The sequence below is a fragment of the Haemaphysalis longicornis genome, unplaced genomic scaffold (assembly GCF_048455015.1).
Source record: "Haemaphysalis longicornis isolate Haplotype H1 unplaced genomic scaffold, Haemaphysalis longicornis Haplotype H1 scaffold_1, whole genome shotgun sequence".
Classification (NCBI taxonomy): Eukaryota; Metazoa; Arthropoda; class Arachnida; order Ixodida; family Ixodidae; genus Haemaphysalis; species Haemaphysalis longicornis.
The window spans coordinates 150,751,548-150,766,388 of record NW_027526203.1 but is presented as its reverse complement, the minus strand read 5'-3'; the positions used below and the strand labels follow the sequence as shown (position 1 = coordinate 150,766,388).

The window sequence follows — 14,841 nt, the reverse complement described above, 5'->3', positions numbered from 1 at the left end:
TGTCATTAAATCTGTCATCCCCGCTAAGGGCAGCCATGGCCCAGGTCTGCCTTGCGTCGCTGTTCCGCTACATTTTGGTGACTCGAGACCCGGGAGACGACCGCACGCGACGAAGGACACCACGTCCCCTCCGGCTTGAGGCTCACAGAACCCCTCTCCTTTGACTGCTGTTTACGCTGCTCAGCCCCGCCCTCGGCCGAAGGTCAGCATGGCTGGCCCTGACCGCCTAGTGACGACCGACCGAATGCGTGCGATTGATAAGCTGCGCCGGCAGCAGCGTATCCTTCGCGGCGCCGGTAACCCGACTGCTCAAGGCAATGATGGATCTTCTGGAAGGCGCCTCCCGCATCCGCATGAACTTCAAGAGGCCATTGACCAGCTTGAGAGCAAGTACACCTAACTTAGGAGGTAGATCAGAAAATCATCGATCTTCTCGAGAGTGATGAAGTTGAATGTGGCTACTTCGGCTCCTTGACGTACCAAGGAAATATATGTCATGCCATGAACCGCCTGCGCTCTGCCGTGAAGTCTCCGAAGGCTGTCGGGCTGAGACAGAACTGACGTCACTTTTGCCAATATAGATGATCCTCCTCAACGCAGGTCACGCACAGTGACCTCGGAAGTTGTCTTGCCGAAGCTACAAATTTCTGCTTTTGACAGTGAGCCACGTGGGTCCACGTGGAATAGGTTCCCTGTAGAGACGACGGCCGACAGTCACCCGAACCGTCTCGATGTCGTCAACGTGAGCACTGCGGACCATTCGGAGCTCTACTTGCCGGCGCAGCAGACAGATGTCTTTGAAGCTCACGTCCCTGACGGGGAGCCAATGAAACAAAGACAGATGCGACCACTTTGCGCCCACCATGACATCCGCAACTACGACTCAGGATAGCGTGAGGCCAGAAGGTCCTCTCGAGAACTACTGGTCCACTCGAGAACCCGTTCCGTCCAATGCTACGCGCGACGCAGAGAAGGGCTGCCTACCTCGGACTGAACAAGATAAGACGATCAAGAACAATTTGTCTGGTAACGTCCCGCAAGGCTTTGTGCAGGACCAAACCGTCGTTTCAGCGCAGTATTGTTCATACCAAAAGGCTGAAGATTGGGCCAAACCCAAGAACATGCCGTTCGGACCCAGAACCGAGATAGCGTCCAGCGTCCCAATGAGAGTCATTTGTGAAGAACGAGAGGCTACGCCAGCCACAGACAAGGGCGTCTCGGCTGCTTCCGTACAAATGAAAGACAAAACACATGAGGCTAACTACAGGAAAGAAAAAAAATAGAGCCTGCTCCGTTTCTGCTTGAGTATATCTTCGTTCTCGACTTCATGAAGGGCAGATCCTTACCGGGACTTCTAAGAACTGGACTATCAAAAAACGTTGAAGCAGCGGGCAAGGTCGCACCCATCCAGGTCACTGAGGAGTTTCATCCGCCTCAAGGTCTAGAAGCGGAATCACCCTCGCTCATCGCTTGGGCTCCGTGGGAAGAAATCGAAAAGCCGTATTGCGACCTGACACAAAGCACAAAAATAAATTCGGCGGAATCACAAACCATCGAAAAGCGAATCCGAGGCAGGCGCAAGAGCTATTAGGGAACACCGCTATACTCGCCGCTCAGAGGCTACCGCAACAGCAAAATTTGACAATTTCCCGACACCCATCCCACTACACTTTCTACAGACCACCTACTGGATTCGAAACGTCTCAGCGAGCTGGACGCATAGTTTTGGCGCCATCCGCATCGGCTTGGCGACCCCAGGCTCTGCTGAAAGTTGTACGACGGCGGATGCACCATTGGAAACGCAAGACGGGACAGCCCTTCATGACAGCTTTACCCGAATTGAAGTCGCGAAACGAAACCCAACCATTTAGGATTGTGGACTTCTTGCAGATCCTCGCAGCAATTGTCTCGCAGGTGGAGGGAGCGATGTGATTAGGCGTTTTGACCAGATGAAGAATTTGGCGACCTTTGGGCACCGTCATGATCGTATCAGACTGCGCACCCAAAACAAGTACGCGTCCCCTGCAGATTCGAGACACCGGGAATGGAACAGTTCCCTTTCCGTCGTACTCCGCCTGTCGCGACTTCCTTTGGATTCTGTTGGAAGTTGAGAAGCGAAAAGAGACATATTAAAGGAGACTCAACGCACACTGACAAGTTTAGATAGGTGACTCAGGGTGGAGAGGTCGGAAAAGTTTCAGGAGTGAAGCAACAGCTCGTGTCTCTGCAAGCAGCCCGAAGATCCACTCAAGCTTTTAAATGGACGGCTGGACTCAGTTCGCGCATCGTTCGAAAAGAAACTTCAGAAAGAACCACGGCAGAATTTGGTTGAGACGCAGTAACGGTGCCACCTGTAGAAGCCAGGGACTAGCCAGCAAGTTCCATGTGTGGTACAGCGTTTGTACAGCGGCGGACACGAACGTTGCGCGCTGGGGAGGATGTTAAGTCTCCCGCTGGCTATGCGCCAGTCATCATCATCATCATGTAGATTTCCCGTGTCATTAAATCTGTCATCCCGGTTAGGGCAGCCATGTCCCAGGTCTGCCTTGCGTCGTTGTTCCGCTACACTAGTTTTACCCCGGAGACCTTCCGTAAAAGTACACCCCACCTCTGCCGCCTCGATGTCTCTTCTGCGACTTCCTCACGCCCTCCAATCTCCAGCACCTAATTTGGCACTGTCCGAAATTCGCACGCTACAGAACCATCATCATCATCATCATCATCAGCCTATCTACGCCCACTGCAGGGCAAAGGCCTCTCCCATTATTCTCCAATTACCTCGGTCCTGTGCCGACTGTGACCAGTTTATCCCCGCAGACTTCTTAATCTCATCTGCCCATCTAACTTTCTGCCGCCCCCTGCAACGCTTGCCTTCTGTAGGGATCCACTCTGTTACCCTTAATGACCAGTGGTTATCTTGCCTTCGCATTACTTGCCCTGCCCACGTCCATTTCTTCTTCTTAATCTCTACTAATAATACCTTAACACGTGTTTGTTCCCTGACCCACTCCGCTCTCTTCTTGTTCCTTAAAGGGACCCAGAAAAGCCTTCTGTAAAAGTTACAAAAGGCCTGCATTGTCACGTAGCACCAATATAGCGATGCAATGCCGTTGGAATTATTGATCTACATCCAGTATTAGCTGCGCCAGAAGCAATTAAATGCACCTCTCCCCACTTGCCGATCGACTCCTCCTCCCTCTCTGCCTCCTTCAAAGCAGCTAGCTACATTCCTGCGCCTAGGCTCGCGTCAATCACTGCGGACCCGCCTTTGCCGCCTTTGGCTCGGGATCGCGCAGGAAGGAGGAAGAGCAGCCGGAAGCCAATGGCAGTGACGCCGCCGGCGGCCGACCTTGCCGGCGATTGGGCGAATCAGGGGGCGCCTTCGCCGTTGCGTCAGCAGCGATCGCCGTTGCGTCACCCGCGGTCGCCGTTGCGTCAGCCGCGGTCGGCTCGCTGCCGCGTCGCGCTCATCGGCTGAGAAAGGCGATCTTCAAAAATTGTTTACAAATTATCTGTACAACGTATGGGGCTCACACTTGGCTCAAAAATCCCCCGTTATGTGTTCTACCACCTGAATGCATTTGATTGCCACCTTCAGAAAGCTTTTCGGGGTCCCTTTAATGTTACACCTATCATTTTACGCTCCATTGCCCGCTGAGTCGTTCTCAATTTAAGTTGAACCCTCTTAGTGAGCCTCCAAGTTTCTGCCCCGTAGGTGAGTACCGGAAAGATGCAGCTGTCATACACTTTCTTCTTCATCGACAATGGTAGGCTGCTATTCATTATCTGAGAATGCCTGCCATATGCCCCCCACCCCATTCTGATCCTGCTAATTATCTCTGCCTCATGGTTGGGATCTGGGGTCACAACTTGGCCATCAACCCTCCTCCAAATACATCATCGTTATAGACTGACAGTCATACACTGGAACCCTGCATGCTGTCTTTAATTGCACACTTTTCCATAAATATCGGTGTACCGCGAGCAGTTTAAAATCGTGAGCCCGCTCTCCTCACCCCACGCGCCCTCTCCAGCCTCCTCAAGGAGCTCAACTATTTTAGGTCGAACTGTCCGCCTTTAAGATGCCCAAGCTAAAAGCACCCCACCTTCGACTCCTACTTACCCCACTTGACGTATAAGCTTCCTGCCACGTGCATTATAGACTGCCTCCTTCTCTCCCTCATATCGTCTGTCTGTTTCTCCTTCTCTTCCTCATGATTTCCTCCTAGAGCTGTGTTTTCCATATCATGATTCGTAAACGTTTTGTTCTCTGCCCTGGATGTAGCCTCTGCTACGCTGTCAGGGAACAGTATAACTTGGGCTCACAATTCTGTGATACTTAAAACTACGCGATTCCGGTTTTATCCAGCCCGGCTTTCCGTTAGAAATATAAAATGTCTGAGATTGGGAGTTTGCTTGATCAATTTGTTGCCCCCTACTTCGCATGTTTAATCGGTGTGAAGTATTTCTTATCTCAGAATGACTTTTAAAACGTAGGACGCTCATCCTTTAAGCTGTTCTGTCCCGGCTTCTGTTCATTTCACATCACGCCACCTCCGTCAGTGTGCGGCAGTGCGCAATTGCGGATCCCCGACCACCTATGGGCACCGAAATATGTGGTCGAGTATATAAATGTGGTTTCTATTTCTTTGATCACAAGATGTGCCGTGCATTCATTAACAAATAGCTCATTTTTAAACCTGGTTAGAAGGTAAGCAATGCTGACTGAGCGCTAATACAGGACACTACGGCTAAACGCTTATGGTTATTGGCGTTGAAGTCCTTCCCTGCGCAGGCGATTTCTTGACATCGTAATTGTCGTCGACGCGTAAATACAGGGGAGTATTACCGAGAATCGCGCAAGCCAAGACGAGTGATCTTTTTTGGTCTTTTTTTACTAAAAATGACATTAGGAGGGTAAACATAAACTGCTTTTGTAATAATCCCTAACAGAAAACGCTGGACTGGTTTCAATGCAGTTTCAGTGCATTATGGCGTCAGATGTCCATCCAAATCGTCATTCTAAATCAGCACGCCACCCGAGAGTTAATTTCACGGTGCCTCAATACAGGACCGCAGGGCGACATATTCCAGAAGGTAAATGCAATCGCGCCTTTAACTAGTGGCTGTGCGTGCGAGTATATAGATAGCGCTAGCCGCAACCACTACAGCGAGCGGCTCCTGCGACGGATAGCTAACAACGAGTACAAGCACGCTGAACGTGGTAAGCCCCGCACATCGCGCAAATAGCGCGAGTGCAGTCGCCACTCATGAGTGCTGAGCGGGGCTCAGCCCTCGTGAGTGGCGAGTACACCCACACTCGCGCTGGTGAGCGGGGCTCACCACGAGTGGCGCTCGCACTTACTCGCACTCACACTCGTGGACCCGAAACGATGGTGAGGCTCACTCGCCAGTCACTCATGAGTGGTGAGTGAAGAGTGTGCGAATGCTCTCGTGTCAGAGCCTGTAGACCTATGCAAAGGCGTAGTTGTGTTATTCAACGCCTGCGAAAGCACAAAAACTTATTTGAGCAGCTTCAAGCCTCGGCACACGTGGCTCCCCATTGCAAGAAATATTACTGAAAACCACAGCTTGAATGTACAATTCGGCACACTCGACCGACAGAACAAGAGAAGCTAATCTGACCATACGTCGTCAGAGTGCGATGACGCATTCGTGAGTCAACCGTCCGTGTACCTCGACAAAAAAGACGACTGATGTGTTTCGTGAACGGGGAGTGCACGTAACGAGCACTGAGTGTGAAAAGGAGATTATTAAGGTGGTGGTGTAAATTCTAAGGAGCAGATCAAAAGCCTGTTTCCTTCTACAATTTCTGTTGCTTTTTCACCATTTTGCAAAGCTTGGAAGCTGAAGTCAGTTGTTAGTTGTGATTTTGTTGGACGATCTTTAATTAAAATGTACTTATACGATGGCTTTCCATATCTGAACACAATTAGGATGGGTCTATGTCACGGGTCCAATTGTATTCTGCAGCGTTTAGCCATCATTTTCGGTCTTGGCTTTGTGGATAAGGCGTGGTGCTGTTAAGCTCAAGGACGCGGGTTTGATACCAACCGCGGTGACTGCTTTTTTGATGGGCGCGAAAAGCGAAAACGCTCTTGCGAAGTGATTTCCGTGCAGGTTAAACATCCCCAGGTGGGAAAAATTAATCGGGAACCCTCCGTTCCGTTGCGCATCATGACCCAGGCGTAGCTTCGGCCGTTGAACTTACAATAAATCAAAGATGCACGATAGATCTTTTGGGTGCCGTTGCCTTAGATGGGTAAAGGTTATTTCTTTGAAATGTGATGTGTCAGGCACCTAGGTAGTATAAAAACCAATTATTTACAGTTTTGGGGGTTATATGTTCGTTTGCTACAATTTCACGGTAAGTGGTGTTTTGTAGCACCAAATTTGTTCCACTACTTTATGGCGTTGGCTGCGAACACGCCCACTCGCCAATATTTGCACAAACGCAAATCGTATTTAAGGAAGACTGTGCTCCGGCACTGAACCAGTGAAATGATAGTGGTTAGTATTGAAACTTTTAAGACCAAGCTTGAACCAAGTTACAACAAAATCAGCACGGTGTTATGGAAATTTACGAGGTAGCCGCTGCGGGACCCCGCATTCTTCTGGAAATTGAAAACACACTGAATCAAAAATAACAACTGCACTCATTCCGCTCAGTGTTTCTTTAAAGCACAAGGTTTCCAACGTACAACATTGCTTCAAAGAGTTCAAAACAGGTTTGGTGGGATGTCCTTCACATGCCCGTAAGAATTAGTAAAGGTGGCCGGCTTACCACTTCGTCCTTTAAAAGGTGTCGCGAAGTACCAAGTGTTACCTTACTAAATACGTATTATTATTGTCCGCGTTTTTTGTTGCTTTAGGCTTGAGTCGTGGTAAACGGCTGAAGTTATGGTTTTCCATATTTGTGAGTGCGGAATAGTTGTCGCGCCTTCGCGTGCGTATGTAAAAGCACACACCAAACTCCATTATCCAGTTGACTAGATACCTTCACGAGTTATTTTTACAGCAAAGAAGTATGCCTCTACCCGCCAACAGTTTCATCTCTGTGGCCGAAAGCGCCAAGGCCTAAGACGCCTGTGCATGTGTCAGGCTAATCAGGCATCACCATAGAGCTCAGAATTTGTTGAAGGAACCCACAAAACAAGTGTCGAAACCGAATTATGCATGATGAGGCGCCTGTGAAGAATGAGACACCCCCACCATGTGTTCCTTGTAAAGATTATGTTTGCAGATTATCTTTGAAGGCCTGGCAGGAGTGTCACTAATATAGAGCAGTTCTTGCCCAAGACGCTGTGTGCATGCGTAAGGCTTGGCAGGACCCAGCATTTGCCGGCAGAGAAGCCGAGCGTACTGTCAGTAGATAAGGTATTACAGTACCGCCACTGAGGCACGCAAGGCTACAACGGTGGCCATTTTGTCGTTCATCAGTGTTGCGAGATTTCCCCACGTAAGACCTCGCCGTTAACCTCGACCGGTCGTTTATTAAAGATGCAGCAAAACGGCATCTTTGGACACACTTCTGCTGCTGAAATGCGGCTACACGCGTTATCTTTTATTCGCTTTCGGAACGCCGTCAGTCGCGGGCAGCCGCTGAGCAGGGAGGACAAGCTTAGCCTACCAGAGTTGACGGACTGAAACGCATAAACAACAAAATGGTGGTGCCCATGAACCGTCTAAGTGCAAACCGATGTCATGTAATGCGAATTGACCGATAATCACGGTAGCGGCACGGAACAATTCGCCTCGAGGACATACCGTGGCGCCACCTACGAGTGACGTCACTTGTAGGACGCCGAATCGTGTTGTCGTCTGCTACAACACATTTCCCGTGCGTATGCGGAAGCGTGTTTTCTTGTTGTGGCCACCGTCTCGCCCCCTCCTTGTGGATTTAATGCAAAAAAGTTGTCTGTAAACCAAACCAAATAATCCAGGCCAGCAATCAGCGACTCGCTTGTTCCCGGCGATACCGCCGCGTTTAGGTAGTTGCTACCATCGCGACCCACAGCTCTTACATACGCAGCCAGCTAACGCCAAGGACGATGCAGCTCATGCCGAGAAAAGTACGCTGTAAATTCATTATGAAATACATGTGTGTGCAAGGAAACACTTTGTAACAGCGACGGAAACGCGTCGCTGACTTATGATCTCACCGCGCGAACTGCTCGTATTGCCTGGTAAATGAATGACTACGTGAGAACGGTGATCAGATTGCTTCGCCGCACATGCTTAAAAGTATTGTTATGGTCTGCAGTTTGGCTTAATCAGTGCCTATTTCCCCTACGATGTTTTTATAGTCATGCCCGGATTTGATTAACGATCACTGCCGTAGCCTGTACTCTGCACGGATGATGCTTAATTTTGGCGACAACTTGTCCGCAATGTATGAACGGTATGAACGCGAGTTTTTAACGCCTTCGAGCGGGTTTTTACAAGGCTATATATATTTAGTTTCCATTAGGTTCTCGGCGTGGTCATTTATAATTGCAGCGTGTTTTGTATGTTTACAGTGAGCCGGCCTTTCTCAAGCATCAATTTCGAAACTCACGACTGCTCACAGAAGGCGAGGCTGCGTACGAGGCGAAACACGTCGTTAATGATTTCGGGTAATGGGAGATTTAGAATAGGAGAACCGAGCGTTGGGGGCCCCCAAGGAGCTAGAGGAACCGAAATGCAACACGCGCGTGCGCGACGGGAGGGCCTTCCTTAAAGGGGCACTGACACAAAAATTTCGCATCTTGTTTTTTTTGTTGCGATAAGTAGCTAGTGACCTACTTATAAACTGTAGAAACCTCATTTGCTTCTGCGTGCGACGGTTGTTTAATTAGAGGCATTTTCAATGCGGCCAGTCGCAGTTTCGGTTTCAGCGAGTGCCGCGAAACGATGGATTTTGTGGATTTTGTGTGAACAAAGCTGACCACGTGACCGTCGGAGGGATATCACAGAGCAGAGCCGCCGTAGCACTGTCGAATCCGCATCGACGGCAGTTTCTGCGAATGCCCCCACTTACTGACCTCGTGAGGCGCTTAATTAAAAAGTGACTGTGGATGTGACGCAGGCGCTGCGAGTGCAAATGCTACCGCGGCTAAAGAACGACGCGCGACGCTCGAGACGGTGGGTGGCAAGACGCGCGCTGGCAGCAGCCGGGCGGTCTGCCTACAGGTCCGCCTACAGATGTGTTCGGCTCAGCACTGCGGCGGATATTCGAGTGCCGCTCTCGTAAGCGGTGCAGATGACAATTTTTAATGCAACCCGCCATCGCATCATTAACTCCTTTCTCACGTAAGCCACTATGGTCGGGACTTGGGGACAATTTCGTGCAGCGGTAACAAGCTATCACTCGAGCTACCTGCGCCGGCCTGGGCCACTTCGCGGCCGTGGCCGCCGCCTGCACAGCGGCCGTGCGGCTAGCTCAGTGAGCTTTTCGTGCCTCCGGCGCGTTTTCGCATCCAATGGTCATACTAAACAGTAATAGAAACAGAGTGCCTGGAATCGCTGTAGAACCTTGGTCGCGGCCAGCTGCCCGATTAGCTGACGAAATCACGGCGCCTCCGCCGCCAATGATCGGGTTGTTCGTTCTCGAGAGCAGAAGCTCCGCCCTCCGGCCCTCCGATTGGAGCGGCGAGCCGCGCGAGACGGCGCAAAACGCCGGTAGTGCGGAAGCGGCAAACACAAACTCGTGACGTGTTTGGATGTTGTTTATTTACAATTGCGCGTGGTCCTCTGCTGGCTGCTCGGTTGCGTTTCGCACACTTCAAAACTGATTTTAAATATGTTCTAGGCTGTATTCGCCGCTGATATTTTGCAGATGATGTATGTGTGTTCCCACCAATCTATCTCCGAAGTTATCTCGCCTTCAAAATTTTGTGTCAGTGCCCCTTTAACAGCTCGCAGCCGGCTTTGGATGCACGTAATCGGATGTTGGGAACTTTAGGCTTGGCGTCGCAGCAGATATTTCATCGCCGTTAGAGTTGCGAGTGACAGTCCCTAACAGAACGTTTCACCGCGCTGGGAACTCTGTAAGCGCGGTGATTTCCGTTGAAGCGATCGACGATCAAGATACCATGCACGGCCTCGGCCGATTCTTGCGCGCAAACATAGCCATCCTTCGACCGCTCGCCGCACCGTGCGTGAACGGGCCGGCGCTGCCGGGACCGACCTACGCGGCCGGTCGGCGTAAATCGCGGCAGATATTTGAGCATCGCTTTGAAAACCACAGCTGATGACACTACCTATCAGAATTTTTCATCACACTAACATCCACTTTCACCAATCTGGAACTTATTTTCCACGACTTGTGTGATTTTAAAAAGCGGCGACAAGTTGTTGCTGCCGCGACCTGCGTCGGTTCGAGCCGCACCGTCGGCCGTGCGGGCAGGCACGGCGGGTGCGTGTGCTTCTGCGAGCAGTTAACGCTTCACGATTTCCTGCTTTATACATTACTTGCAAACAAGGGAAATCTAGAAACTTCACTCAGCGATCGTCGTAGTTCACATTGTTGATCGGGGAAACAAGCCGCTGCTTACGCTTCGGTCGCATGCGTAATACACCACCACGCTCATGGTGTTTGCGGATAATCTACCACAGTTGATACGGTTATACAGTCACCATTAGGTCGAACTGCACTTGACGCACTGAGAATTAACTTCAAACGAAGGAAATTAACACGCAAATACTTTTAGAACGCGCTTCCTAAGCGAGGTGTCACGCGCTGCAAGCCAACTACGCAGCAAGATAGGAACGGTGATCCTACAAGTGACGTCAAAACGATCGCAGCGCCGGCCGCTCCAGTGGTGGGCCTCGCGGCCAATAGGAGAAAAGATTGCCAATACTCTGTACCCTTATCTAGTTACACTAGCCCAGCGCAAGCGACAAGCCCGCCGAGGCGACGAGAAACATTTCACACCCTCCCCATCACCATTTGTAGTCGTTTACAACAGCTTTGCTGGACAGCCACTTCCGCCGGGCTGGATGCCAACATTTTGTTTTCCAATTTAGCCGGCAGAATTACTACAAAAGCAACCAAACAAAGTATAAAATTGGCTGCTTACTTCTTTCAAGCGATTCATGTCCGAGAAGTCGATGAGTGTGACGTTTCAACGATTCAGTGGCTACACATGAGCAATGTCCTTATGCTGAAATGGTTTGGAATGATTTCAGCGCCAGGTCGACTTGAAGCGTTTTACCGCGAAAACCACATACTTTATATAGCTGAAATTGTTCACAAATGCGCCGCAAGCAAATGTGGTGACGTTGCTGTACCTCTACACGCTCGTGCACCAAACGGAAGAGCCAGCTGGCATCGCGTACGTTGGCCCTGCATATTTAGCCAAATGAATGGTATAAAGTAGAGCAGGTGCTGCATTTATTCTGCGTATAAGCAGCACACCATCGAATGAATCGCAAGAACATAATGGGGGCACTGGGTTATGTCTTATTTTCAGAAAGGGGAATCAACGCCACAGCTGAATTACAAACAGCGCAGGAAATAGGACGATACGAAGATCTCACAAACACGACGCTTAGTTGGTCTTGCTATCGTCCTGTGATCTTCCTATCGTCCTGTTTCCTGTGGTGTTTTTAGCCCAGTTATGTACCAACTGGCCCGGCTACAGATTCGTGAACGCCACGCCTCAGTTACCCGTTCACCATGGCAACCGTTTGTAAACAGCTTGAATATTCTCTCCTCATTCAAAGATGCTGTCAACAACCCTGGCGGGTTGAAATCCGAGGGGTGGAATGTCAGGCAACAGAGGTATGGGAATTGTGGCAACCCACGATCCCGACTCGGGACGCAGTTAGCAGACGAGGCGCCTCAGGCGATTCGAGACAGCCGCGTGGCTGTTGGCCGCGCGGGCCTTCGACAGGAGCGGCGACGACGGCGGGGTTCGCTTGCGTCCCGTTAGGTTGCGCAACCGCTTTGGCAAAAAATATTTAATCAGCTACATAAATATTCAGCGAGGCAGAAAGCCTCATACCTGGGTGGAAATTAAAAACTAGATTGAACGGGAAGAAATAAACGTGTACGCTTAGCCGAGACTCACCTCCCAGACTTAGAAGCACCACTTGACATGGAGAATTATGTCTGGGAAGGACGCAACAGGACCGCAGGAATGAGGAGAGGAGGGGTGGGCATTCTTAATAAACAAGGGACTGACTGGAAGGGAGTGCATGAAACATGGGTTAAAAGGCACTATAGCGGGGAAAAATACATGTTTAGGAGTTGTGTATTTCTGGACCGGCAGCGGAGCTAGGGAGGAAAATGAGGAAATGGCAAACTGTCTGAGAAGAGATACAAACATGTTAAAAGATTCGGGTGAAATAATCTTAGTTGGAGATATGAAGGAAAACCGTCAGGAAAATCGGCTAGTAATAGTAAATACAGAAACGAAGCGTGGCGGACCAATAACGTGGGAAAGCAGTAACAGACAGTCCAGCATAGAGTATAGTGTAGTCTCGAAGACAGTATACGAAAGTTTGCGGGAAATGGGGATAAATGAAAACGGAACCTACAGCTTCGGAAGTGGCCGGAAGCGGCTTACCTTGCACTTTGGAGGCGCAACCCGGTCAAATTTCGAAATTAAACATCATTACTGGTATGGTGGAAGACTGAATCAGTAAGTGCCCAGACAAAAATTGCAATTACGACGAAATGATCGGCTTCATAAAGCATAAGGTGGATGAAGCCAAGCAACGAAACCGATGGAAAGGGAAGAGAACATGTGAAGTTCGTGGAATCAAGAAATAAGAAAGCCTGTTGAACAGCGAAGAAGGTGTAGAGAGAAAAAAGAGAGGCAAAAACAACTGCTATGGAACCGGAGCAAGTGACGGAAAATGGGATATGTGCAGGGAGCACAAACTAGAAGTGCAGAAAGTGATGCAAGCAAAGATCAAGAAAGAAAAAGCGAACAATGAGTCGCAGAAATACGGAAGAGGGAGAAAAGCGCATCCAAGAAGCTTTGGAACCATGTAATATCACTAAGCTCAAAAAACGATATCCATCCAAAATTCTTGATTTGGGAGAAGGGGAAATATTTCGAAGGAGAGCAGGCTTTGGCTCATATTCATCGAGGGATTAGCGAGAAATTTAGGGAAATAGAGGAAATGAAGCTTACACCGATACCAACAGTGCCACAGAAGACTGGGAAATAAATTTGAGCAACCTTGATTTGAAAAAAGCAGAACAAAAGGTTTCCCCCAAAAGAGCAGTGGGCCCGGACGGAATAACAATGCAGCTGATAAACCTGCTTGTACCAAAAAGTATAAGGCATCTTTTGTGAGGGCAGTAGAAAAGGTGATACAAACCAAGCAAATACCGGAGGACTGGCTATAACGTAGGATGAATTTAATATATAAATGCAGAGGCACCAAAGCCAGCACTGATTCATACAGACCACTAACAGCAACGTCATGCAGTGGGTGTCTAGATTCGTATTGGAGGCGATAAAATCAGAAATTCAAGCATGTATTATAGAAAATGGAATCCTTTGGGAACTGCGGAATGGATTTAGACAAGAAAGGCACTTGGATGATAAGTTACTTGTGATAACACCGTGCATTGAAATTTCGAAAGCTCAGAACAGACCATTGTGGATTACCTTCTTGGACATTAAAGGGCCATATGACAACGTAAACAGAGAACTGCTGTGGAGGGTGCTGAAACAAGAAGGCTTAGATGACGTGTTAAGACAGTTCCTTATAGCAATCTATAAAGCAAATGAGCGCACCTGACATGGGAAAGGCATAAATGCGCTCAGCAGGTCAACGTCCATCGAGGACTGAAACAGGGATGCCCTGTGAGCCCAATACTGTTTATGTTTTACATGGTAGGGTTAGAAAAGAAACTGCAAGAAAGTCAATTAGTGTTCAACCTAATGCATAAGTGGCAAGGCGAAGTAATACAACAGCGCATTCAGGGAATGCTATACGCAAACGGCATTCTTCTTTTAGCCGATAACTAGATCGATATGCAATGGCTCATAAATAATAGTGGCCAGGAAGCCACCGACCTCGGGTTAGGTTTTCGCTTTGAAAAATTGGGAATAATGGTTTTGAGTTACACTAGCACTGGCGCAGTGTGAATCCAGCAGGGTGAATTACCCATAGTCAGGAAAATAAATTTATCTATTTATTTATTTACCCTCAGGGCAGGAAGGCATTACAGAGGGGAGTTGTTACAATCTACAATACAAACACAATAAAAAAAGCAGTCAGTTACAATACACACGCAAATAAAGCAATCACTTTGTTATATAAAGATGCATTCAGTTCAAGTAAATAAACAATTCAGGTAAATAACCCAAGCAGTCAGATATAATACAAATGCAAATAAAGCAATCAGTTTGTTATGTAAAGATTAATTCACCTTATTATACAATGTTAGGAAGGGCATCGTGAAAAAATGGTTATCAGTAATCGATACAACTTCTGCAGGAATGTGGTTCCAGTCTCGTGATGTACGGGGTATAAATGATTGCGCTAACGTTCTCGTAAAACATGAATTGAGACCTACTTTGTGAGCCTGGTCAATGCGATGGGAAAGGTATGACGGAGAGGTAATTAATTTATGGCGTAGCTCATTACGATGGTATAGTTTGTGAAATAAGCTGAGACGAGAAATTTTACGACGAGTCTGTAGTAACGGCAGGTCAAGACTTGACTTCATTGTAGTTATGCTGGCTGTACGGTTATAATTAGAAAGAATGAAGCGTGCAGAGTTATTATGGACCATTTCAAGACGGTCGGTTAGTTTATCGTGACTGGGGTCCCACACTGATGAAGCATATTCTAATTTAGAGCGCACTAATGTTT

At 48.7% G+C, this 14,841-nt stretch overlaps 1 protein-coding gene across 1 annotated transcript in view; it reads right to left on the bottom strand.

Moving 5' to 3' along the window:
* Positions 1-11,220, bottom strand: part of LOC144166604 (ATP-binding cassette sub-family C member 4-like) — a 216,827-nt gene extending 205,607 nt beyond the window's left edge. Inside the window, exon 1 of the mRNA XM_077696121.1 lies at positions 11,082-11,220. Coding sequence (XP_077552247.1) covers positions 11,082-11,099 — 18 coding nt within the window. The 5' untranslated portion in view covers positions 11,100-11,220. The remainder of the gene's footprint in view (positions 1-11,081) is intronic.
* Positions 11,221-14,841: the final 3,621 nt, after the last annotated feature.